This window comes from Athalia rosae, chromosome 7, assembly GCF_917208135.1.
Source record: "Athalia rosae chromosome 7, iyAthRosa1.1, whole genome shotgun sequence".
In the NCBI taxonomy this organism is placed as follows: domain Eukaryota; kingdom Metazoa; phylum Arthropoda; class Insecta; order Hymenoptera; family Athaliidae; genus Athalia; species Athalia rosae.
The window spans coordinates 4,100,647-4,126,480 of record NC_064032.1 but is presented as its reverse complement, the minus strand read 5'-3'; the positions used below and the strand labels follow the sequence as shown (position 1 = coordinate 4,126,480).

General features: G+C 40.5%; 1 protein-coding gene and 1 long non-coding RNA gene across 6 annotated transcripts in view; one reads left to right on the top strand and one right to left on the bottom strand.

The window, feature by feature from the left end:
- LOC105686452 (A disintegrin and metalloproteinase with thrombospondin motifs gon-1) overlaps window positions 1-22,998 on the bottom strand; it is an 88,890-nt gene extending 65,892 nt beyond the window's left edge. For 2 of the 4 annotated variants that reach the window (XM_012401732.3, XM_020856503.2), the window contains exons 1-3: window positions 22,717-22,996; window positions 22,166-22,317; window positions 13,518-14,490 (exon numbers count right to left, since the gene is read on the bottom strand). In XM_012401732.3, coding sequence (XP_012257155.2) covers window positions 13,518-13,836 — 319 coding nt within the window. In that variant the 5' untranslated portion in view covers window positions 13,837-14,490; window positions 22,166-22,317; window positions 22,717-22,996. Of the gene's footprint in view, window positions 1-13,517; window positions 14,491-22,165; window positions 22,318-22,716 lie in introns of all 4 variants that reach the window. The other 2 variants (XM_048659103.1, XM_048659102.1) reach the window with 2 other exon arrangements.
- The window catches only part of LOC125501930, a 69,635-nt gene extending 44,105 nt beyond the window's left edge, over window positions 1-25,530 (top strand). Inside the window, exons 1-4 of one of the 2 annotated variants that reach the window (XR_007279671.1) lie at window positions 8,023-8,202; window positions 15,179-15,298; window positions 25,056-25,244; window positions 25,430-25,530. This is a non-coding gene — a long non-coding RNA (uncharacterized LOC125501930). Of the gene's footprint in view, window positions 1-8,022; window positions 8,203-15,178; window positions 15,299-25,055; window positions 25,245-25,429 lie in introns of those variants that run through there. The other variant, XR_007279670.1, reaches the window with a different exon arrangement.
- Window positions 25,531-25,834: the final 304 nt, after the last annotated feature.

Here is a 25,834-nt window from a genome sequence, read left to right as displayed (position 1 = left end):
AAGACGATAAGAGTCGGACGCAAAAATTTTTGCGGAGCGACGAAAACGTCCCGCCTATCGCTGATTTCCCCCGATTTTTTTCATCCATCCGCGCGCGTTGCGGACGTGCGAAATTTCCGACCATTTTTTTTTTTTTATAGATTTCTGCGCCTATCGGTACCCCACGCAGAACGCAGGGCGTAAATTATTGGAACCACATTTCGCGAGAGATCCACGGAAAGAGGGGGGAGAGAAAAAAAACAGAAAGATTCAAATCGGAGAGACGTAAGAAAATCAGCTGAGCGTCTGCGTCCTCCGTTTTTTGACTCGGTTTTTACGCCACGAATCGTCCGAGTATAAAGCAAAGTCACGGAGTCAATAACCACCGCCAGACGCATTAGGTCTATACTAACGTGTACGGTGCGCGCGTCTGATGCAGTATTTAATGACCGTCGTATTTAACTGCAGCAGCACCGGCTTTGTTCTCAAAAAAAAAAAAAAAAAAACAAACTTGCGACTCGATAGCTGCGTCGAAGAAAGACGGTTTTTTCTCCTAATTTTGACCCTCGTTTTTTTTTTTTAAATATTCTTGAAATTCTCCAAGCTTATCTATTTTATTATCGGTACGTACTCACCGGAGCTATGAGCGTTTTCACCCCGTGCCGGAAATCGTTATCGGTGAACGAGGAAGAGGAAAACAAAAAAAATTCATTGGACGTGTTCGAATTTCGAGGGGGGAGGGGGGCACGGACAGGTAGAATGCGACCGAGTGCTGGGCAGGGTATTTGTTTGTCCTGTTTTCCCAAAAGACTTTTATCTGGTGTACAAGGTTCGAAGATTCACCTTTACCAAAGGCGAGATGCGGACCTCTTTTCAAACGAAACACGAAAGACTTTTTACCACGTAATTCTCTACGGAAAGCTAATAACATCGAGTATTCCGGCCGGAGAGGTATTCTAAAAATGTAGAATTGAGGAAAGTGATCTTGATTCGAGGGGTGATTTCTTGTTTTTCGAATAACTCGCTCGTTTTCAATTTTGGAGTAAAAATGGTAATGACCAAAGTTGCGTAAAATGTAATTTCTCACGACTTTGATGATCATCATTTTTATTCCAGGATCAATATTTTCGGAGTTATATTCAATTTAAGAATGCGTTTGTCGGGTTCACACTCATCAGTATTTGGCGCGGAATGCCCCATACGTATTCATTCGAACGGATAAAGAGAAAGATGCGTGACTGTGCAGTGTACAGTTTACGGAAAAAAGTGTCGGTATACAAGTGCGTGTGACGTCCTATATTTGTTCATAAGTAGTAGATAACGACGCGCAATACATAATGTGGCAACTATTAATCAACTAATCAATCAATCAATTGCGATGTAATCCGGAGTTATTAATATTTTCATAAGCGCGTTCGCCATTTGTTTTTTTTTTTGCGCTTTTCTTCTTCTCTTTCTCAGACGTCGAACATCTGCCGCGTTATCAAGAATAACCGATTTCTTTTTCTCCCGTTCATGAACTCGCAGAAATTGAAGTGAATTCTTTGTTTCCGTCTCCAGCCACCGATTCGATGTACTTCCTTTGTTCGCTTATCGAAAAATTCTTCCGTCGTCCGAATTAATTCAGCGAATCGCGTCGAAGGAAGTAAAAAAAATAGAAAAAATTGCGCACGGCAGGTGGACATTTTTTTTTTTTTTGCAAATTCCTTCCGCACCACGAATATCGCATCTCAAAGTCCCCCGCAGCTATTTGATAAATCTGGTTATCCACGCGGATTCTATTTTCCCGCAGCTTTCAACGGAAATAAATTTTGTCCCGCGTCTAGCGAATTAATTGCCGTCGGTGCGAGGAGCCAGCTTTATGCATATCGAGGCGAACGCAGGCGTTGTTGATGATATGTGCGAGCTTTTCAGCCGCTTCAAAGTGCGAGCGATGCCGTTAAGTAGAAATAGATATTTTTCCTGTCTCGATCCCCCCCACCCCCCCGCCCCTACCCCGGCTTTGTGCGGATCCCGGAGTCTCGAGAAACCTCGGATCTGATTTGTGTCTCCGCGAATTTTGACACGTCCCACGTCACCGAGACCACAAAGGAGCGAAATCCAAAATCGAAATGGCGGGTAACCAAAGACTTGGAAGAGGGAGACGATTTCCGTGCATCAAATTTTCGTCGTATTTAATCTTTCGGATTTTTTGAACATCATTTTTGGTTTTTGGGGTTTTCTAAAAAAATTGTATCTCCTTCAGGTTCTCATTTCAAGAAAGTTTTGCAAGAAGCTCAGACGAGTCGTAATTTTCTTATATATATATATATTTTTTTTTTATTCAATTCCAAGTGACTTTCCAGTGTTTTTTTTTTTTTTTTCATTCTTCACTTGAAAACAACGGTAAAACGTATTCCTGAAAAAGGGAATAGCGAGATTCCGTGTTACGGGACTGAAAATGAGGAAGAGAGACGATGATTCCGCGTAACTTTGTAATTACAGCGACCTGTCCTTCCTTTCATGTGTCGTTGTGAAAATTGACCGTATCGGCAATTAGTTAGGAGTTATTTCGTTATTACGGCGTACGAGTTGTACGGGTCGCTCGTGAAAAAATCTCACCTCCTCGCACCTGCAAATTCCATTGAAAAAAAAAACAAAAAGCAATTCAGTGGAAATTTCAGAGAGAGAGAGAGAGTTAGAGGCCACCCCGTACATCTTATTGAACCGCGATAAAACTTGATTAAGTTTTTATTCGTAATAATTACGCATCCGCGGGAACACGTTATTACACATTTATTTTATATTTCACGGTGTATCTCAATCTCCTCCCCCACGTAGTCAATCAGTGTCTTCGTTATTTCTCTTCTCTCTTAACCGCGATATTCTCGACGGTTGAATTTTTTTTTCTCTTCGACTAACCTTTTTTTTTCTTTTTTTTCTACACTCTTTACTTTTCTCAACTCTTTCTTCATATACGCCGGGGAGTCGATTTTTATCTGAAAAGTTGAAGGTCCTTCTTCTCCCTCACTCATATTCGCTGTCAAGGTCCCCCCCAGCTGCTGCTATGCTGCCGCTGCTGATTCATCTTCCACGTTTCATTATTTCTCATTGTTTATTTTTATTTTTTCTTGCCGGCTCCTTTCGCTCGGGCATCGATCCGACCCGCCGTTTATCTCCCGTTGTTTCCCTACCCTCTGAGTGAGTGGCTCGCGGAAGATCAGAAGTCAATTTTTTATCACAAATTTCATTCAACGTTGTTTCCGAAAGCAAAAATCTGGTATTCGCTCAGCTATTCAAGAATCTAGAAATCGTTGTATCACCTTCCAATTCGATGAATACCATTTTCAAGCAATCAATTAACGATAGCTTCGAGAGATAGAGAGAAAAAGAAAGAAAAAAAAAAAACAATCAGAGGAACGAATAAGATTTTCTCTCGTTGGTAATAACGGTGGGTGTTCCAAAGAAACGTACGAGGCGCGATCCCCTGTATAATTTGTTGCGCGTCATTCGTATCTCAAATAAGTTGAACGTAAGATGAATATAATATCATCGCGGTGAGATCGATTCCTCGACGAACGATGACGGGCGTTTCATTGTTCCATATATACCCGTCTATATATATATATATTTCCGATAATAATACAATAACTGGATCTCTTCGGAACGGGGATCCGGAGTCGCGCGTTGTACGTCGGGTCGCGGTCCTAGAGCGAGGGACTACCTCAACACAAAAGACTAAAAAACCCGGACGAAGGTGAAGAAAAAAGGTACGAAGACAAACGGGGGAACGATCGAATCAAAAGTTGGGGGGGGGGGGGGGGGGGGGATAAAAAGAGGATTTTTTTTTAATTTATTTTTTTTTTCTTCTTCTCTCAAACATCGAACGCGTTCGTCAGTTTCGCGTCAATTTCTGGTATGTATTCGCGATTTCCAGTCTCTCCTTTTCTTCCATCTTCCTTTTTTTTCTATCTCCATCTGTCTCGTCGTCGGTTATTTTAGCGCAGTGTCTCAAAATATCCTTTCCCTCTACTCGGTCGTACGGTAAATACAGTTGTAGATGTACGTAAAAGCGCCTACGCTTACGCTTACGCGCGCTCGCGCGCTCGCGCCCTCGCGACTCGTTGCAAGCTTCGAGATAATACCCGGCCGCGCAAAAGTCCCCCCCGTATCTACCTGTACCTGTGCTACACACACACACATTCACTTTCGCACACGCGAAGGATATACGTACCGAGGTATACATACAACGCGAATGTTATGTACATCTAATGGTCGTGTGGGCATTCGGGTATATAAAGCCGTTCGTTTCGATCACCTCGGACTAAAAGCGAACGAACGAGCGAGCGAGCGAGCGGGTATTGCTGTAGCCGGCGTGGTAAATAGTTACACTGGTACATAAAATCTATATATATATATATATATGTATATATATATGTATATGTGTACGTGGAATCTTATGTACACGATCGGTGCGGATGCTAGAAAACCCGGAGGCGCGGGCGCCCGGCCACGTAACATCGAGTGCCCCGCGTCGGGATTAGCGGAAAATTCGCGAATCGCTCAACTGTGTCACCCGCCCGAAGCAGCTTCGTCCGCTAAGAGATCTCGAATAGCGTTCTCGTGGACGAAAAAATTGGAGAAAAAAAAAAAACAAAAAAAAAATATATCAAACTCGAACACCGAACTTCGGCGCTATTATTGGAACCGCACGGTCGACTCCGTCCAAAAAGTCGACCGTCCGACACTCGTCATCGGAGGAAACAAAAATGAAAAAAAAAAAAAAAGATGATCCAGAAACTCTGGGTCGATTGTGTATCCGATTTTCATTATAAATTCGCGTCACGGGATGACAAAGATTCAACTTCATTCAGATTCAGGTTTATAAATTGCACGTTACACGTATTTGTGTAAAAGGATGAAAAACGTCGACGAAGTCATTTTTTTCTTTCATTTTTTGGATACCCGACAGTCGGGTATCCGTGTGTCTGTCTCTGCCTTTCATAGAGCTATTTTACTATTTCGCTATTATAGAAAATAGGCACGAGGATACATCTTTCGTCACATAAACGTTGCGAACGCGATAACGCGAAGGCCACTCGATTCGATCCGAAAACTACCCGTTCAAAAAAAAAACAAAAAATTTTTTTTTTGCGTTTTTCTACAAACCGAAACTTCGGCGATGCAGCGCGACTTCCAGGCTTCGAATGAGGAGGTTTTTTTAGCCGGGGGTAACGGAGACTCTTGAAGTCGAATAATCTGGTCTGTCGTGGCCGTAGGGAAACGCTGCAGGCAGATGAAACTCGGACAAGGAGAATAGTAAGGGCACGAACGAGATTACATTTCTGTCCGCGAACTCCATCCAATCTTAAGAGTAGCCGAGCGAAGCGATTCGAAGACTGACTGCGCGGCAGATATACATGTATACTAGCAATACACGTATAATATGGGGGAGTCAAAGAATCGCGAAGAGACTCGAAGGAAACTCGCAATTTAAATACGGATACTGAACTCCTACTGGGACGGAGAGTCGAGTCTGAATACTGCAGATCTGCGGTTGACCCGGCTAAGGTTGCGGTAAAAATTCTATACCACCTCGGATCTTGGAATACATTCCAGGATGCCCGGTGCAGGTCTAGCAGTTTTCATTTTTCCGATTCTATTTTAAAAAGTTTACTGCAAAATTGGGGCCGGAATTCGACATTCTGTTATTGTGAGGGTTTTTGATGGTATTCTCAAATATTTTGATATCAGGAATCCAAATTCATAAGTTAAATTGATCTGTCTATAAAATTGATCGAGTTATCGCCAATTTTTGAATTTTTTGGAGCAGAAAAATTGAGATATCTCGATGGGAGAAAATTCGTAGCTCAATTTGACCAACGAATTCGTGTTCCCGGGGTCAAATTACGTTAAAAAAGTGTCCTGCAATCGATTTCAAAAATACTTCATTTTTGACCCAAAAATCGAAAAAATTCGAAGGTTCAAACCCCTTGGGGTAAAAAATCAACATTTTTTTTTTCTCGGGTTTCCCATGCTATTCTCATGTATTTTGATCCGAGGAATCCGAATTCGCAAGTTAAATTGATCTATCTGTAAAATTGATCGAGTTATCGCCAATTTTTCACTTTTTGGAGCAGAAATGTCGAGATATCTCGACGAGAAAACTTCTTAAATCCAAAAAAAAAAACTCTCAGCACGCGCGTGGAACGTAATTTGATGTAAAATCGAAGAAAAAACTACGGGTCAAAAATTCAAACGACGAACGAAATGAAATAGGTGTACAGTGCTAGCGAAAATGAAAAGAAAAAGAACAACTTTCTTTTCAGGACGACAACGTCGGACGAGGCAAAAAAAATCATCGCATAAAATTCCATAAAAATTCGGTCGTTCAAATCGACTTGCGGACCAGCTAGTAATCTTTTCCGAAAAGAATGCGTTAGTAACGAGTCGTCGGTATTTTGGAGCGGGTTTTTCGATCGTCGATTCGTCGAACGTAAAAAGAGGATTTTCATATCGCGTTCGATGACCGCAGAATGCATCGCACATCTTAGCACGATAACGCCGTGAGAGCCGGTACGACACCTGGGATGAAAATCCGCGAGGTGAAGTGTAAAAATTCAACGTCCCGTAACCAGTTTGCCGTATAATCGTAAATAAGAAAAAAAAAAAAAAAAATGAAAAAAAAACGGAAAAAAGAAAAAAGAAAAAAATCTCTCTCTCTCTCTCTCATCGGAGGCGAGTTTCTTACAATCCGACGAACTCTGATCCCTCGCCTGCGGTACGGTATCGTACGTGCGACACCTGACTCTGTGTATCGGATGTGAGAGAAAAAAAAATTTCGCAATTCATCGTCGCGGACGGTGTGTATGTAAGTCATTCGTCGCCGGTTGGATTCTACGACGCTGCGTTTTACCCCCTTTCCATCTCCGTTTTGAGAAAATTGCACGGTAGTTTGCTGCAGTCACGGTGGGACGAATTACCCGTAATCGCGTTGAACTGTTGCGCGGCTGTAATTAGCGAAAAAAAAACACGTTGAAACGAAGTAGTAGAAAAGAAAAGAGAAAAAAAAAAAAGAAAAAAAAAACGCGCACCGCTCCTAGTTCCACTCTCCGCGAATTGCACAATGTGCACCGCGCGCGCGCTTACCGTGTACCAATATCGCTAAAGAGGACGAAGGATGAAGATACGACGATATTACTGTAACGTTTCAGCAGCGTCGCTTCGGCGACTCCGCGTATCGCGTGGGTCGTCATTGCACACACGTGCATCATCAACGCGGGAACCTCCTACACCGGAATTTTTCACCGAATCGCCAGAACGTGGGCGGCGACCAGTTTCGAAAAATTCTTCCCCGGAAAATTTCTTCGAAGGATTTCTCGTTGAATCCGGTCGCCGAAAAAACTTTCACCCCGTTTCAACGCGACGTTACCTTTTTCTCGTCGGGGTGTCCGACTTCCCCCTCTACCGACCTCAGAAGTGAGACGTTCCCCCCGTAGTTGTTTGATAATTGTTACCCCGATGATTGTTTGATAATTTTTTTTTTTTTTTTAGTTTTTTTTTTTTTAGTTTTTTTTTCCACAATCTCGCAGGTGTAGTTCGTAGGTCGTCGTCGGCTACGACGTCAACGTGGTGACGAGACGAGACGAGACGAGAGTCGGATACAATCGGAAAGAGGAACGAGGCGGCGGCGGCTGAGCAGGAAGTGGAATCGAGGAGAGTGTGGGAGCGCGCCAAGAAGTAGTAAAAGGGCCTAGCAGCGTCCCGCACCGGGTTGTCGCGACGCGTCGCCGATCTCTCGGGTGGATCGCGGAGACGCGGGTTGACGGTTCAACGCACCTTTCCTCGGGATACGGCACGCAATCCGTCGAGACTCCTTCACCCCGGCGCGGCGGCAGCCTTCGCGTTCATCTCGTTCGCCGCTGATTTGTCTCCCCCCCCCCCCCCCCCCCCCCCCCCCCTCGCATTTCTGCGCCGCCCTGTAAAGCGATCTTCTAACTCCTCGCCTTTTATTTTTCATCTCGGTCTCATCGGACTTATTTTACCCGAGAGGGCGGGGGGGGGGGGGGGGGGGGGAAATATGATACACCGGGAACGAGGGACTACCTGCTGCGTCGGTACGGTGGTAACACGTCGTGCACTTTTCCCTTCTCATACCCCCCTTCTAATCGTCGTGCGTACGTCCCGCGTCCCCGCGAACTCCGACGAGCAACGATCGGAAGACGCGATCGCCGATGACTAACAGTAAGTTGTTTTTTTTTTTTTTTTTTGTTTTTTATTTTCCGCCACCGCCGGTCCGCCTTGAATTTCTCCGTAATTCTGAAAAGTTTGCCCGCGCACGTCCCCGAATGCGATACGAATAGCGACGGTCGAATTATCCGATGAAATCTGACTCATATAGTCGATGTCGGATTCGAGTTTTTTTTTTTTTTTTTCTTTTTTTACCAATTTTTGATGATGTCATAGGCCATTAGAATTTTTGCGAATCGCCACTTCGAATTCGTTTATTCATGACATCGGCGATCGAAATATCGGCTGCTAACCGGCGAACGATGCGATAAAATTGACTAAATCGTCAAAAGTGGAGGAATGTTTCGCAGCGGATTTTGTTCACCTACCGTTGGAGAGAAAAAAGCTCGGAACTAACGATCGGAAAAAGATTCTGACGCCTCTCCACATTTTCGAGGGCCAGGGAATTTTCGAAAGATCGAAGAATTGAAAAAAAAAAAAAATGTCTCATCCGTTCCCTTGTTTCAACTGATTTTTTTTTTTTTTTTGTTTTTCATTACAAATGCTTCAAAGGGATATCAGAAATGTTGAGACGTCTGTCCGATTAGCATAAACGTATCAAATTTGAAGAAACTTTGAGATACGGCTGACGAAAAAATGTCGTTCTTCTCCTTTTTTCCTTTTATATTTAAAAAGTAGCGGCACACCTGGGCCAAGGTCATCGGATAAGAAGGAATTACCGGGCGTCAGGGGAACGCGCGCGGGAATTCTCTCGCGTCTTTAAATGCTTGATGAGGATGGCAAAGATGAATTTCCTCTTGACAGCCGACAAGCTAAAGGAGCTTGTTATACCTGCTCAAAATTACAGCGTTTTAGTTGATTCAGTTTATTTTCACGTACGTCTATAATATACGACTACTTGACTACAAATTACCAGCTAAAACTATATCATCACCGTCGTCGTTATTATAATTATTGTTATTATCGCAGCGATCGCTGTCCATCGTTTGTAACCGCATCGTTTTAAATATGAAATGAAATTAGGAAATACAAAAAAAAAAAAAACACATTTAATTAATTGTAAATGTAAATTTCAATCACTCGTGTAAGACACGTATCAAAATTCACTCCTTTCTGTCCATTCTTCTATCGAATTAGACAACGCTCGTCACCGTACAGCTGCGAGAGTTTCTTTTAAAACACGTTAATTATTATATCCGTCTAAAAATTTGAACGCTGACAGTTTTTGAGGTTTTCGTTTTTTCTTTTTCTTCGTACCGCGAGTAATCAGGAAATTCCGGTACAGGGTCCTTTTCACCAATCGGAATAATTTATTTATTCATTTTTTCGATTTCATTTTATGCTAATTTATTTGGATGTATTTTGAAAGACGCACAGCGGGTAGCCGTCACATAAAACCCAGGCGCCAACAGTTAACATAATAAATAAATAACTCATCGATTACGAAGGGGTTTCGAATTCTTCATTGTTTTTTTTTTTTTATACCTACGCTTTTTTCTTACCTCGATCATTTTATTCACGGATTTGTCAAATTTTTTTTTTTTTTTTTTTCTCACAATCAGACGAGTCGGAATTCCTCATCTCCACGTACAACCGAAACGAATCATATTTTGACTGTTAGAAGATTTAATCTTTGATAGTTTTAATATTTTTTTTTCTCTTTTTTCGTTTCTCATATTCTTTGGTTTTAATCGTACGGGTATTACAATTACGCTTGATTGACTGACGGACGATTGACGGAGGATCAAAATCCTTTTTGAATTTTTTTTACCGCGAGAATCGAAACCTCCGGCTGTCCGTCGTTTCATCAGCCGTCCGTCCGTCCGTCTTCTCATCTGTCCTTAATTTTCTTCTGATCGCGTGGGATTTTGAAAATCGAGAACGAAAAAAATGCGATCCAAAGAGAAAAAGAAAAAATCATCGACGTTAATAACGAGCGCAGAATTTGACGAGTCGTAAGACGGAAACCTTGAATAACGTTTTTTTTTTCCTTCTCCACGATAAAACACGAACGTTCGTCAAATAGATGCGCTGACGGTATTGCATAAAATCTTGAGAAATAAAAATCGAACAAAAAAATCTTCATCCGAATTTATCCGCGAGGCGAATACTTTGGGTATTTGTGAGCGGAATTCGTACGTGTGAATTATTTGTCAACAATTTTCGAGGCGAAGCGATCAGTAATCGACGCGTGTCCACGAAGTACTGACGTAATCGTACACTTTTAAGGGCTGTTTCTGTCGCCGATTCGACACCGGCCAATTCCGAACGGAATAAAACGCGATCGAATTACAACCGATCTTCGCATCGGCGCGAATCTCGTGCGGTACAGCTAACTAAATTCACGTGAAGTTAGGTGCGATCGAATTTGCCGCAGTCTTCTTCACACGTGTCCACGTGTATATGTGTACATATATAACTACCGCAAGTGAGGAGAGGAGAGTACGTATTACCTAATCGTCGAATATTTTTAGAACATTCTATGTAACAAGTTTACGGCATGACCCACGTACGCACGCTACATACGGGGCATTCCGAACCAAATCGTCCCACAAATTTTTTCGAATCGAAACAAGAGAGATATCGACCAAAAAACTTTATAATCATTTTCAAGAATTTTGTGAAAACTTTCAATTTTACGATACGTACGCAGAGAGAAAAAAATCGACGAAATAAAATCGTTCCTCAAATAATAAGGATAATAACAATAAACTATTTTAATAATCGTCCTGTCCATTGCCTCAATGTCAACGACTCCAATTAGCACGTGTGTCTTTCCATACGTCGAACGTATATGTATACATGTGTACGGATGAATGTAAATGAGATATTTTATTCGTGTATATATATATATATATATATATAAAATACACGGACGTAATCGCGTGTAGTCGTGTGCGTACGGAACACACTGTAATACAGTTAAATAAATTTACGTGCGTGAAAATTAACGGTACGCAGATTTACTTATTCATTTATTTACGTACGTACGTATATCGTGTGTGTGTCTATTACCTTCGCACACTTGTGCGTCTGTATCTACGGACATTTCTGTGTCGTTGCATAGGTATTATTTGAAAAAAAAATTATTACGAGGAGTTGGAGAGAGCGAAAATTGACCTCAACTTCGAAGATGGTCGGGAGTGGAAGAACGAGCGCCGCGCAGTCTGCAAATTAATAATATTACACGCGTGTGTCTGTGCGAACGGAACCGAAAGTCTTGTGAGAATTTTTTTCTTTTTCAAATACGGATTTTTCGAATCGATCCGCGGCGGTATGAACGGAAAATTTCCGACGCACCCGTTAGAACCGAAAATGAGCGAATATGACGAGCAAAGCGAAGAACGGAATAAGGATAGAAAAAAAAAAGATCGAGGTGCGTTATTCAAAAGTTTGAAAGAAATTAAATGGAATCGAGCGAAATGATATTGAAAAAAAAAAAAAAAAAAACGAAATTTTTTTAAACGCGGAACGGATATTAGACTCGCGAGAAACAACATCGCGCGATAAAATGTAAACGTAAAATATAAAACTTACGTACCAAGGTATAGAGGTGTATATCCGCGTAATCTTGACACGGCGTACGTTGACTGCCGGCATGCTGACAACCGTAGAAATTTGATTCTCGTAAAACACCTCGCGCGTGTGTTGTTGTTGTATACGCACAATTTATTAAACGTAAAATTTCAACGTTACGTCGAACCCACTTATATACACTCACAAGGGGTTGGATTTCGTTTAAAGTTCGCCGCAAAAATTGAAAACGATTTTTCGCGCGCGATCTTTTTTTTTTTTTTTTTTCTATTTCAAATCGTTCGCTTCTCACCGTGTGATTTACGTAAATAATTACGCGTACATACGAGGAAGTAGATAAGCGAGTAAAAGTAAATGTCAGCCGGGGCTCGGCCGCCTCGCGCGCACATCACGGGAAATAGCGGGGTGTAAGACGTTTTGTCGAAGGGTTGAAAAATGGACGAATTTTAATCAGCCGAATCGAGTCGACAGTTTTTTTTTTTTTGGTTGTCAGTCTCGCCCCGTTTTCTCGTGTGCGCAAATATAGGCGTATAAGTTACTACATAGAGCCATTCGATTTACATGCGGACGAAAGATGTTCGGTAAGCTTGACGACCTTGTAAGGCCAGTCCGCGAAGGAAGACACGCTAAAGTCTATATTAGCTCTTTCTAATACCAGCGAGCAACGAGGTATAGACATACGTGTACAACTTACTTACTTACTTACTTAGTTAGTTAGTTAGTTACTTACTTAGTCAAATATGCAGGTATAAGAATATTACGCGGACGAGAATTCCTTGTAGGTACATACGCGAATGGGTACGTGTACATATATTCGTCATTATTTCCCATACCATTACCATTCTCACGGATCGATTTACCGATTACCGAAGGTCGGAGGTAAAATTACCGTACAATTATCAGATTCCGCGTAGAATCGCACGAACCTTTTTATCCGTCCTTATTCCGTTCATCGATTTCCTCTCGACTTGTTTACAGGTACAGGTAATTCTCGTTAGAGATAAAAAGAGAGTCGACGCTCGTCTCGAGTCGAGGGAGAATGAGGAGAGAAAAATTTTGAATAGAAACCTGAAAGCTCGAGACGTGAATATTTGTGGACGTAAAATGTTTGGAATGTAACGACATAACCGCGGAAGGTATTACAGGGAATGTCCAACGGAAGGTGGAGAGGCGACGGACGCTGTCAAAACGTTCGAATTCCATCGCATACGGCGTCGTTGTGTTCGTATACGTGTACATTTAATATTATACGATCGTTGCGGCAGAAGAAGGATTTAAAAAAAAAAAGGGATAAGCGAAAGCAGAAGCGTCTCCGATTACCTTTTCTGCCGCCGAACACCGCTCCGGCATTTTTCGGAGATAAGACGCGTCGAACCTTTCCTTCTCCTCGAATGAAAACCTATCCTATACCGCGGCTCGCAGCGGGAAATACCGCAGCTAACGATCGTCATCCGTCACTCTTAAGAGGCGAGAAACCACCGAAACTCTCGGCTTTAATCGCTCAATTGAGATTCAAAAACCACGGAATCGTCGTCGGGCTCTTTTTACAGTCCCACTAAACAAAGGCTGGGAATGCGCCTCGAACTATTCTTATCTCTAGTCGAAACCAAAAACCCGATGAAAATAAATCAGAAAAACGAACCACCTGACGTGCCGTCAAACTTCCAGGGGTCAGAAGATTTTTAATACCTCGGAAAACGTCGGGGAGGAAAGTAAAGTGGGATTTTTCGAAAATTTCCATCCGTTCGGACGATCTCAGGGAATTCGAGACTCACCTTCGTTCGTGATGTTCTGGGGCCGTTCCCACGTCGGTTTTTTCTTCACGTCGAAGCGATGCCGAAGTCGATCATCGAAGGCGACGTTTTCCGGTTCGACAATTTCTACGCTCTTTTCGCCCCTTTCCGGTTCGTCGTAGGCCTCGTGCCCCCGCGGTGTGGAGACGGTCTCGTTACCGTCGACGATTTCGAGGTACTTGAAACCGCTTGAAATATTACCGGATTTCACTCCCGTCCAAAGTATGACGAGCAAAGCGACCAGAAGTACGATGGCCACGCAAGCCGCCCCCGTCGCGGCACGCGCCAAAAAACGCGACATATTTCGACAAGTCTTTGCGGATTGTATCGACAACTTTTACGTACGATTGTTCGGATCAGAGACAGGGTAGTCGACCGTGCGCAGATTTTTATTTGATCCGGTGTCAAAGTACATCGATTATTAAAAATATGCAATTTTCTATCCGCGTTTTACCGCCTATCCAACAACTGCACGTTTTACACTCTCAAATTCGTAAATTTTTCATACATTAATTACAAATCAATTGATCTAGCTAACGATATTTTTTTTACTGCGATATTATTCGCTACTATTTAATCAATAAAATTTGAAACATTGATTAGCTTCGCCAGAAACGATTAAAATTGAGAAATAAATCCATTAGCCGCACTGGGATCAAATTAATTTTCGACATTTTCGATTGAGATTTTTTTTTTTTCTTTTTTTTTTTTGTCGCCTTTCGATTTATCGACGATTATTTGTATACACTGTTTTTTTTTTTTGTTTATTATTCTTCTTTTCCCTCCTTCTCGATTCTCCTCCGCCTGCAACCACCCGATCGCTGTGGTTCAATCGGAACTTTGATTCTCCGTAGTGGTGGTTACGCTCCGAAGTGAATGTTTGGCAATTTGGGAAGAAAAGAATTTCGGAAAGAGAAATAACGTCGACTCGTGTCTTCCACTGCCGTTTCAGAACCTGCAAAACAAAAAAAAACAGAATAATTGAAATTAGAAAAATGCAAAGTTCTGTCGATGCGATGATAAAACTGTAACTCGTTATAAAAACGGGGAAACGGTAATTCGAAGATCTAAAGAAAAAATTATATCATCTCTTCGGCGTGTTAGAAAAAACGCGAGATACCCGACTATAAATTTTCCCCGATTACAAACGCCTTTGAAACACGAACGTGCAGCTGCGTCTCGTGCCACCCAAGGCAGAAGAGGAAGCGCGAAAAGTTTACGAGTTAAAACTGAAACTTGAAAGTGGTTTTCCCGACGGTCACGGAAATAGAAAGTCGGTGGATCACGCGGTGAGGAAAAATATTCGAGGAAAATTAAGAGAAAAAAGGAGGGACATCGCGCAAAATTTATCGGGCCAACGCCCCCTCGACTCCCCAACCGCATGAAAGGAAATAAAAATCAATGCCGCAAGTTTTCGTCATAGACAAAAATTACCCTCGTTTTTTCCATTTTTTTCTGCAGGCATTAGATATTCAACGATGTTCGAATGTACGTGCGGAGCACATTTGCGAACCATGTGCGATAGATTTGATAATAATAATAATTTCTCTTGATTTCCTTTTTATTTTTATTCTCATTTAATTAAAAAATTGTTTCTCGTGTTTTTTTCGTTTTTTTTTCTTTTTTTTTTTCTTTTGCTGCAGATCGTTTCCTTGAAGTTCTCACGCAACGTACGCGCAGCGGCATCGAGAACGTTGATTCAATTATTGCTGCTCCGAACTCCGATCAAAATTTTTGACGGAGGTCAAGGGATAACTTATAAGGTAAGCCTACACGTGAATCTATTCTGGATCTCTTCTTATTTCGCCGCGTGTATCAAAGAGATAAATGTAAAAAAAAAAAAAAGAAAAAAAAAAATTGAGAAGGAAGTAACGCGAAACAAAGTATATATGAGAACGAATTAAAAAAAAATAAATAAAAAAAAAATCTCAAATCTCCTCGCCAATTAAGGAACGTTTTAATTATAGAATCAACAATGTGACTGTAATGGCGAATTGGAGCTGGCGTGTATGCGTAGAAAAAAAGGAAAATTCGACGATCCGATTCTGCAGATAGGTAATTTTCATTTGCATATCGACGATGATCGATGATATATTTTCACTCGTGTAATTTATACGCGCAGTGTCAGAAAAAACAAACAAAAAAAAAAACGGCGGAATTGAGAACAATCGTTATTCGGATGTTGGAATATTTCGTACAAAATCAATCAATGGTCCGGTCGCAATTACTTTCGTTTTCATTGGAGGACTGCTTTACTTTTTATTTTATTTGGTTTTTTTTTTTCTGCTCGACCACCGATCTCTCTCTCTCTCTCGCACACAAAGATTCACTTTTTACTGTAGTACGCGTCCAACGGTCCACCGTTCGCCATTTCAAGTTTAACGAACTATACCTACCGGCGCATATTTTTATATCGCCGAACGCGGAGCGACGCGTTTCTTCTTTCAGCGTTTAATGATCGGCTCGCGAATAATCGTAAAAATCGTATGACACGGGCGCGCGATCCGTAAAAAGATGAGAAAAAGAAAGGAGTCGTTGGACTGTTTTTTTTTTTTTTTTTTCTTTACAAATTTCGATTCGCGAAAATGTGAATCCGCTTCGATTCGGAGGAAATCGTTTCCACTTTGCGCGTAGCTTTCTGGGAGATTTTTTTTTTGCGGAAAATCGGTACGTTTTCGGATTCACGTCACATCGATTTCGTCGGTAGCGTTGAGCGGGGCTAGTGACCTCTCCCAACTTGTCCGTGGTCCGGGTCACGACTTCGCGCGTTCTCTTCGAGCGCTTGGACCTCGCGCGTTTTCATTGTCGCCAGATAGATAGATAGATATGGAATAAAACGTCGATATCCTCCGATTCGACCGGCGCACCGTCGGCGGCCAGCCGCTCATTCCGTTTCGATCACTCGGACATCCAACCTCAAGAGATTCGAGATTATTATACGGCCCGCGGCGTCGATCCTGGCGTACGAAATGACCTAGAGAACCAGAAGGACGCGCGAGACCCTCCGAACTCCGGATCGTATACCGTTCGGTGGGCGTAAAAAAAAAAAAGTCCACCAAAATCGCGGCGGTACGTCGAGTGTTGAGGAAAAACTTTCCGACTCCCGATCGCGACGAGACGATTTTTGGACGTTTTTGGGGGTTACGACCTTCTGGTTCTCGAATCTCCGGGTCTACCGGGAATCGCGCGATGTGCGCCGCCGACGAGTCACGGTCACTGTACACGCGACTTCTTTACGGATCCGAATGTACGTAGGAAAAGAAGGTATACCGCCGATCTCGTAGCGATCGCGGTACTGGGTACGTACGTACGTACGTACATACCTATTAATCTATAGAAGGCAGCGTCGCGGCGCCGCTGGCCGCGGGCGGAAAGAAATAAATTGGCGGGAAAAACTATAAATAAAGGGTTATCTGCAGGAAATAGATACGTGTATGTATATGTATACACACGTGTATCTAGTGCTTCCACCGATTCGAGTTTCGTTCTACCGCCGAGAACCAGATGGGCGTTATTCGTAGAAATTTTTAAGTGCGAATATCCTCCGCTGGTGTATTTCGCTAACGGAGACGCGTTTATCTTTCGATAAAAAGTCAAATTTGTAAAAATAAAACGAAAAAAAAAGAAAACAAAAAAAAATGAAACGATCGGAAAGAGCGGAATAGGGAGAGCGCGAGGATATATAATTCATACGGGCGTGAATAATAAAGTTAATAATAAAAATACGTACGTGTAATGTGATATAGATAAGGGAGTCGCTATGTATGCGAGGAGAAGTTGAAAGGTTAACGGTGCAGGCGTTGAATTTAATGATATTATCTCTTTGAGCTGTCAAACAATTACTACCAAGCAATATATAACGTATATGTAATATATCGGCGATACGCGTATATGCATAATATTCATCAGCTGGGAACGCCTTTTATTTCCATTGATTTGGAGGAAAAAAAGCACACGAATTCAAACGAGACGCGGAGAAACAGAAATAAAAATTTATAAAAAATTATAAATTATTACAATACATTAGAGACATTTCAAATCGAGCAATATTTTTCTCCTTATTTTACCACTATATAAAAAAAAATGGAATTCAAAATTCCGTTACGAATTTTATCACTAAAAATCGTACGACATTCGAGTACACATTCTTCACCCATATCGTAAAAGTATGGAGAATAATTTATGCATATTTTGATTATAGAACAATCAAATGTATCGTCTTTATACGGTTCGTTGTGTGCAGCAGATCTGGCATTCATATCTCATGTCTTTTGTTACTCGACAATGATCAAAAACGTTGAAATATTCCGTCGGATTCTAATTTTGACACTACGTATCGGAGAGAAAGAGTAATGAAAAAAAAAAAAAGAACCAAATTGGAAGAAAGAAGAAAAATTGTTTAAATATTATAATATACAATCGCTGTATAATGTCGGAATTGTTTCTATACGTAAAAATATCACCATTTTAGAGGAATATTATAACAGCTGTAATTGACGTGGTCTACGAACAATTGTCGGTATAGAATAGGAGGGAAAAAAAAGAAGTGGAAAAAAAAGGAGGAAAACTAGTATTGGGTTAGGGTTGGTTAGCTAATTATTTATTGCCTAAGTAGGTAATATATGCGATAATACATGCGTACAAACAAACACATAAAACAGCGTCGAGATAGTGGCGAAATTGTAAAACTCTGTATGTATATATATTATACGTGTATAGATAAAATTATAGTAGAAAACTGATTAGGATGGAAATAGTACATATAATGATAAACGGTGTGTAAATGTAGAAATATAATGTCATTCATGTCCTATGATTGTAATTAATTAATTTTCAATGGCAACGATATAATTAAAGAAAATTCAATTCCGAATACGAACAGTTCGGGATGATCGAAAAATTATGGCATTCAAATCAACTGTGGTAATTTTTTCTTCTTCTCATCAAAAACGTTGAAAATTGATCCCGAGTGAAATGATTCATAGGGAAGACCGATCGGTCCACGCATGGGCACGGTAAATTAAATTTTTTTCAAAATTTCGTTACATAATTTAAAAAAAAAAAATGAGAACGATACTTGTGATACTCGTATTATTTTTTTTTTTGTTTTTTTTTTTTTGATAAATTCATTAACGTTGTATAATAAAACGCCAAGGGTCTCAGAGTGCAGAATTGAACCGTGACTATATAATATTGTATAAACTGTACGTACGTACAGCGATGACATTCACGCCCATCGTCGATGTAACGTACATGTAATAATTCGTGCTTATCGTTCATTATTTCTAAAAAATCACACGTCGTGCGTGTAACACACGGTACACACGAAGTCGTAACGACGTCCCATAGAAATTTGAGTTGAATATATCGACCCGACAACGATCGATCATATTCTCAGCGGTACGCCCGGAATCCAAAATTTTCAATTTTTTGGAAAATCGGAGGAAAGTTAATCCCGAATCATTACGTAAGACTCGGAGTATAATGACCACGTAACGTGTAAATGTAATAGACAATATCAGAAAGTGTATCAACAATTTCGCGAATTTATTCATCGTCGTCGTCGTCGTCGTCGTTGCTAACGGATTCGACTCGTAGCGCGTTAATAATTGACGAACACATCCGACGAATCAGTTGGAGACCCGTAAATAATATAATGGTTCGCTATTAATAAACTACGAGGAGTTCAGTCGTCGCCGAATGACGAAAATTTTCGTCATATATACGTACGCGGAGACATTTTTTTTTTTTTAATTTATCATCTTCCATCCCTCTCAGCTGCTTCGTTTTTTCTTTTTTTTTTTTCCTCCTCTTTTTCTTCACGAAACAGCTGGCACTGTAAAACCTATCTAAGTTTAGAATAATATAAACTCAGATATATATATATACATATATGTAAAGTGTGTCCATATAACCGGATGATATCAAGCTACGTTCCTAATACAAATATAAATTCGAATATTCCATCTACTCCGATTTTCGCAAAATCTTTTTATTTCGCTTTTTTTCAAAACGCGCGTCCGATCCGAAATAGAAATAATCCAAACGCTCTTCGTTAATTAGGGACAAAGAGAATGATGTTTTTTTGTCATCCTAGAAAACGACACTGTGCGAATAGGTGTGTATCGTGCGTGTAGCGTACCTATCTATAGTTTACGTCAAAGAATTATTAGATAAACGGAGCGTCTTATTATTAGCCAGCCTATTCGGCAAACCGTGGACGCGTGATTTTGTCTCGTCAAATATTTGCGTTTCTTTTTATTGCAGAACCACCTATACACACGAGAGCTCGTAGTGTAATACGTACGTTGAAAAAATTTGCCTGACTATGTCGTAGTTTTCCTCGAACGAATCCGGGTTTTGTAATTCCTCGTCACTCGAATTTACAATTCGCTTCGACTCGTACACGTCGCCTTATCTAGAGTAATTGAAAAGCAATCAAAATAATTGATAATCGAAACGATCGCCGAACGGTTTGTCGCGTTCTCGCTACAGTTTTTCCCTATTCGATTCCAAATTCGGGCCGGAAAATTTTGAAGAAAATATCTGCCCTCGCCGTTCGCGAATTTCTGCGTGAGAATCACATGTGATATAACAGCGATATCAATGGCATAAAGTTCTCACATTACCCTCCGTATTATCTTGTCTCCCGGTACGGCGTTTGAAATAGAAAAAAAAAAACAAAAAAAAAAACTAAACGAAGTACACACAGCTTACGTATGCGTGGTTTATATATTATACGTTTGCCCGAAAGCCGGCTGATTCAATTCCACGTGCTCTGCGATAATTCGGTAAAATTCTACAGAGAGTGAAGTGCGAGAGGAAAAAAATAATTTACGCGCGATTAAATTTTTCCGGCTGCAAAGCACCTGATACCCCCGAATTGAACGTCAAACGCGTCTATTTTATCAGTTTGAAAATTTTAGGGAATTAAAGTTGTAACGTTTGCGTGGCGCGTCGAAAATGTTGAGGAAAATTTCGACTGTTGTACGGTCGTTATATCACAGTCTAAATATCCGTGGGGCTCAAAGACGACTTATCGTCACCCGAGAGAAGTGGAAAAAAAAAAAAAAAATGAAAAATTGTAAAAGAGGAAACTACAATAGAAAAAATTAACCTAGGCTTACCTATTCGAAAAAAAAAAGTGATTGCGTAGTATGCGTGTACAATGATCTGAAATCTATATACGCAGCTGCGTGATATTATCGTGATGAAAAATCTTAATTACCGCCTCTTGTATAGTTGGACAATTAGCTGTGCGTATGTCGCGTTAATTTTCGCCGTGATATTTGATTGGAATTGAAATTTGAAAAGCGACGTATCTCGATCGAAGGAATCGTTCCATCGGGGTGTTCCTCGCGTTTCGCGCTCCCTACCTACGTCCGTTAAATAATTGACATTCAATTCGCGTCGTTCTGACTCCTCTTCTATTATTACGACCTCGTGCAGCCGCAGTCGAATGTTCGTATAAATAAAAATATATATTTATGCAAAATATTATAGGCCTTATCGTACGCGAAAATATGTTGTCGGTTTGATTCTCTTTCCTCCCATTATTCTTCGAATAATTACACGAATGTACGGACACGATATGAAAAAAAAAAAATAATAAAATAAAAATAAAAGGGAATAATGGAATGAATTCAACGTAAGAAACGACGCGAATCATTTTTCGTTCTTCGCAATTTTTCGTCCCCGTTCGTACGGTTTTCGCCATTTATGCCGCTGCTGCAATTTTTAACCGTGAAACTCAATCGTTGCACTTGGCAAACGCGACGACATAATCGAATAATGTGACATTTCGAAGATTTCGGTCGTAAGAATTTCACGTCTTTTATTCGGAATTATTTTCGAATATCCCGCCGCAACGAATGATCCCGAGCGAAGCGCGTTCCCTGGGCCTTTTAATTTCGAACCGACCTTTAAATACGAAGCGCGCGCGAGCTCTTTAATTTTTAAAGTCACCCTCCGCTCGATTCTTGAACAATTTTTTTCTCCACGCGCTGTACGTTTTATATGTATATTGGAAAATAAGAATCGTTCGACTAACGTGTACGTGATAAACGTACCGTGTGTGTAAAAAAAAATTTTTTATCTCATATCCACTTCTGTGTACACATTTATACGTGTGTCCGTGGTGAACGTGTAATTATTCGGTACGAGAATTATTACATTCATTCAAGATATTGTACGTTAATTCGACGTATGTATTTCGTGTGTGTTCGTACACGGAGTTGTATGTAACATTTAAGTCAGGGATTTCGGCCCCATGTCACGGTTAGTTCAAAGAGATATTGCTTTATTCGTTATCTTAATAACCGCTAATCACTGAACGCTTTTGATTCTCTTTGAAATCTCACAACGAATCGATGAAGAGCCAAAGTCGGTAGAAAGAAATTGAAAAAATTTTATTTATACGTGATCGCGTAAATGTTATAACGTATAATACATACCTATGCCTAGATATATACGTACATTTCCGAACACGCGAGGAGAGATAATATAATTATTATAATAAGCCGTTTCGTAAGAGTTTAATTAAAAATATATATAAATATTTTTGGTTAATCAATTTAAAATAATTTACATATATAATGAAAAAACCAAAAATATTAAAAATTATATCCCACCTCATATACAGCGTTAATAAATCCCACGGGAATTCCTTTTTAAACCAGATGCACAGAACTTATGTAGAAGCAAAAAAATTGGCTATCATTTCTTTTTTTTTCTTTTTCTTTTCACAAACTGTTTAATCACAGAACCGCGAAAATATTATATCCTGAAAATAGAGAAAAAGTTTTCTGTGTGATTGAAAACCAATAGAAATTTTTTTCATCATTTGATTTAAAATCGTCGTCCATTATTTTATTTTAAAATTTATTTAATTGATATTTTAATTTTGTTCACATATGATTTTTTCTGTTTTTTTTTTTTTTTTTGCCAGCGACGAATGCGGTTTAATTAGTCGTAGAATTACGGGAATGAAAGACAATACGAAAAAAGCACGATCAATGAAAAAACCCTCCCCCCCGAAAGGAGAAAAAAAAAAAACAAAAAACAAAAATCGAACAAAATTTAATTTGTAAAAATGAAAATGAGAAGAATGAATTTTAATTATTTTTTATTCAACTGGTGTATAATTGTATTGCATATATCGTTTCGTTATGCATGTAATTACTCGGGATCTTGATCTCAATCTCCGATCTGGATCTCGATCTGGATCTGGATCTGGATCTGGACGAGGCGAGGTACTGCAAGACTCACGAGGAGGAGGAGAACCTGCCAAGTCCACTTCCACGAGCCAACTAAAACTCCTGAGTCTAACCGACCGAACGACTTGAGTAGCGCGCGCGCCGCGGATTGTCGGATTGCCGCTGAATTGCCGGAGTGTACAGCTTGTTGCTCGGCTAGAGGCCTATGTTGTACGTGCAAACCGCTCTGCCTCCTTCCCAGTCTTGGGTCACCAAGCTACCCGGAGATTACCAAGTTAACTCGTATCCCCACCACTATCGGGATACACGCTCTACGCGCCCGACCTCCGCGTCCTCCGCCTGCTTCTTTTTCTCTCATTTTTCCCCTCTTCCTATTCATCTTCGTTTTCAAAATCGAATCTTGATTCGATCATCCGCAGACGGGGAAAAACTAACAATGAGATCTGTAATGAGAAACAGAACGCATGCATCTCGAACCTCTTCGAAACTTCCGGTTCCAAAATGGCGGACGCCCCCGGGGCGTCGCGGTTTCCGTTGCGGAAAATTTCCGCGTTCGATATTCAGGGCGCAGCGATTTTGCGTTTGAGAATATGAATTTTGTCGAGAGATTTTCTCTCGTATCGAACGAACAGGTTGAAGGTGAAAGGTTCCATTTATAAAATGAAAATTACCAAATTTCATCCGAGTCGAATGTAAATCGAACGATCGCACTGCATGGAGTACAGACGAATGGTCGCTGTCAGAATAACGAATTGGTTAACAGCGATTCGAGATAAAAATAAGAATGGAAGCGACGATCGGTATGCAGTATATCGTAAATTGTGGTAACACATACATCAGCGATTGCGGTCGAAAAATATATCTATTCGCAAAATTTGTTGCACCCGCGGTGCGGGGAATTCGAATCTTTCGAGCGCGGAGAAGAGCAGCGTTGCAAAAATACTTCTACACATCCAGATACCTAGCGTGGAAAACACATAAATTTTCGCACGTGAAATTGAAGTATTTTCAAAACTTCGGTTACCGGAATTTTCGAAAGTCTCCTCGATCAAAATGCCGAATACTTCAATACCCGTTTTCACATTCGAAGTAAGCGCAAGTTCTTTCATTACAGAATTCAAAATGCGTTGCCCTGTGCTGCTCGGCGATTCTTTTTTAGTCAAAAACACTGCTAATTCGATTTATTCGTTCAATTCGCAAGTAATAGAGGCGGATCGTGAGCGAAGTTTTATGTTTTATCTTTCGGGACTGAACTGCGGTTATCAGAAAATAAATTAAGGCCCGCTGTCGCAGTGCGGCAGGAATCTTGTCTAAATATTCCTCGTCTGTTGCCACTGCAGGCTGCATTTCCCACCTGTATCCGCTAAAATGAAAGGCGATGCTTGTGTGGCACAGTGCGTTGTGTACAGTACATTATGTCCGTGTGAGCCAAGTGTTTCGTTTTCATTTCTATTCCAAACACAATTTTCTCCACCGGCTAAGAACAAATTAATGAATTAAAAAACGATAGGAAAACTAACAATAAAAAACACCTGTTGCTTCGGGACGTGCCACCGGCACTTCCGGATATGTCGCAATTGAATAGGTAGCTTGACGAAATTATGGTATGGTGCTTTAAAATTTGGGATAGTTGCAGGTAACAAATTAGCCAATCGGACGATACGTGGATATTTTTTTCCCGTCGTTAGCTCGCTGAAAATTTTTGGGATCGCAAAAAATTCCAGAGATTTATTCGGTAAGGGATTATAAACGGAATTGAATCCGCACGCACGGCGCACGTGCCATTTTTGTTCGTTTTTTTTTTTTTCTTCTAGAAACCAAGGTCAGCTACCACCTCGTTTATTGAAGAGTAACCGATGTATATTTGAACTTAAATATATCGCAGGTTATCGCTTAGCTTATGGGCACTTGTAAGTTTAGAAGAAACAAAAACAGATTTCAACAAATAATTCAGTAATCCCGAAAAATTGGGATAATTTTCGTATTTTCATTTAATCAAAAGTACTTGTTTTTCGGGTGAAGAGTTTGTCCAGTTGTCTATAACTCCAGAATTATTCAACTTCGTAACTGAAAATGTTATCAAGGATTGAAAGTCGGTGATTGAAGTTGAAAATTTTCGTTTCAAGAAATCTTGTCTTGAAAAAAAATCAGCGAGTTTTTCATCTTTTATATTTGTAAATAAATTTGATAGTGTAGTGGGTAACGAAAATGGAAAAGAGAGTTGGCGAAACTTTGCTCCAGCTTGACAGCATAAATTTGTTTGAAAGAGCGATGCTACTTGTTACATGTTTGTTTTACATTCAAGATTCGACAGAAGGTGGAGCCAACAGACGAACACTAATAACCAGTCGCTATCATTGATTCGCGAAAGTACCAGAGATGCTTCGCGAATCCGTTGACGAAACGGAGAATCTACCATAGGAGTTGCGAAACAAACTTATCAACGGCGCAAGGCGTCATCGTTCGAAGTAGCGCTGCTGTGCTTTGCTACTTGGTACGTGAATTGAATATTATTCGAAATCGATACGATACATAACAAACAAAATGAGTTCCCCCCAATAATCAAGTAGTTGCAATTTTAAAAGCTGAGTTTTGATTATATTACGGACTCAAGAACACGAATCCGTAAAGCAAATTGAGCTAGACCCAGTCGAAATAAATCGATTTTTTCGATTACAGGTGACAAGCTGAGTGACAACCTCATGGCTCAACATGCAGTTTATTCCCAGATTATTGACTTTCTTCTCTTCTGCTGCGAAGCAAAAATCTGCGGCTCCGGAGGAAATTTGCCCTGCATCCAGAAATCGAAACTCGTTGGTGCATCAGCATGATTATTTAGCATATTTGAGACCAGATAAAAAACGGATATAATTATTCATTGAGTCATAAATCATGTACTTTCTAGAGTATTGTACACATTCATTTGATGAAAACCTGTATTGATATTAACTGTGATACATATGTAGCAACATTACGATTTTCTGTAAAAATATATGAGTCATAGTCCCAATTGTGTGTTGAAATTCGTTTATGATCCATCAACATGTAACTCCTTCACATAAGAAGTTAAATTCACATTGGATA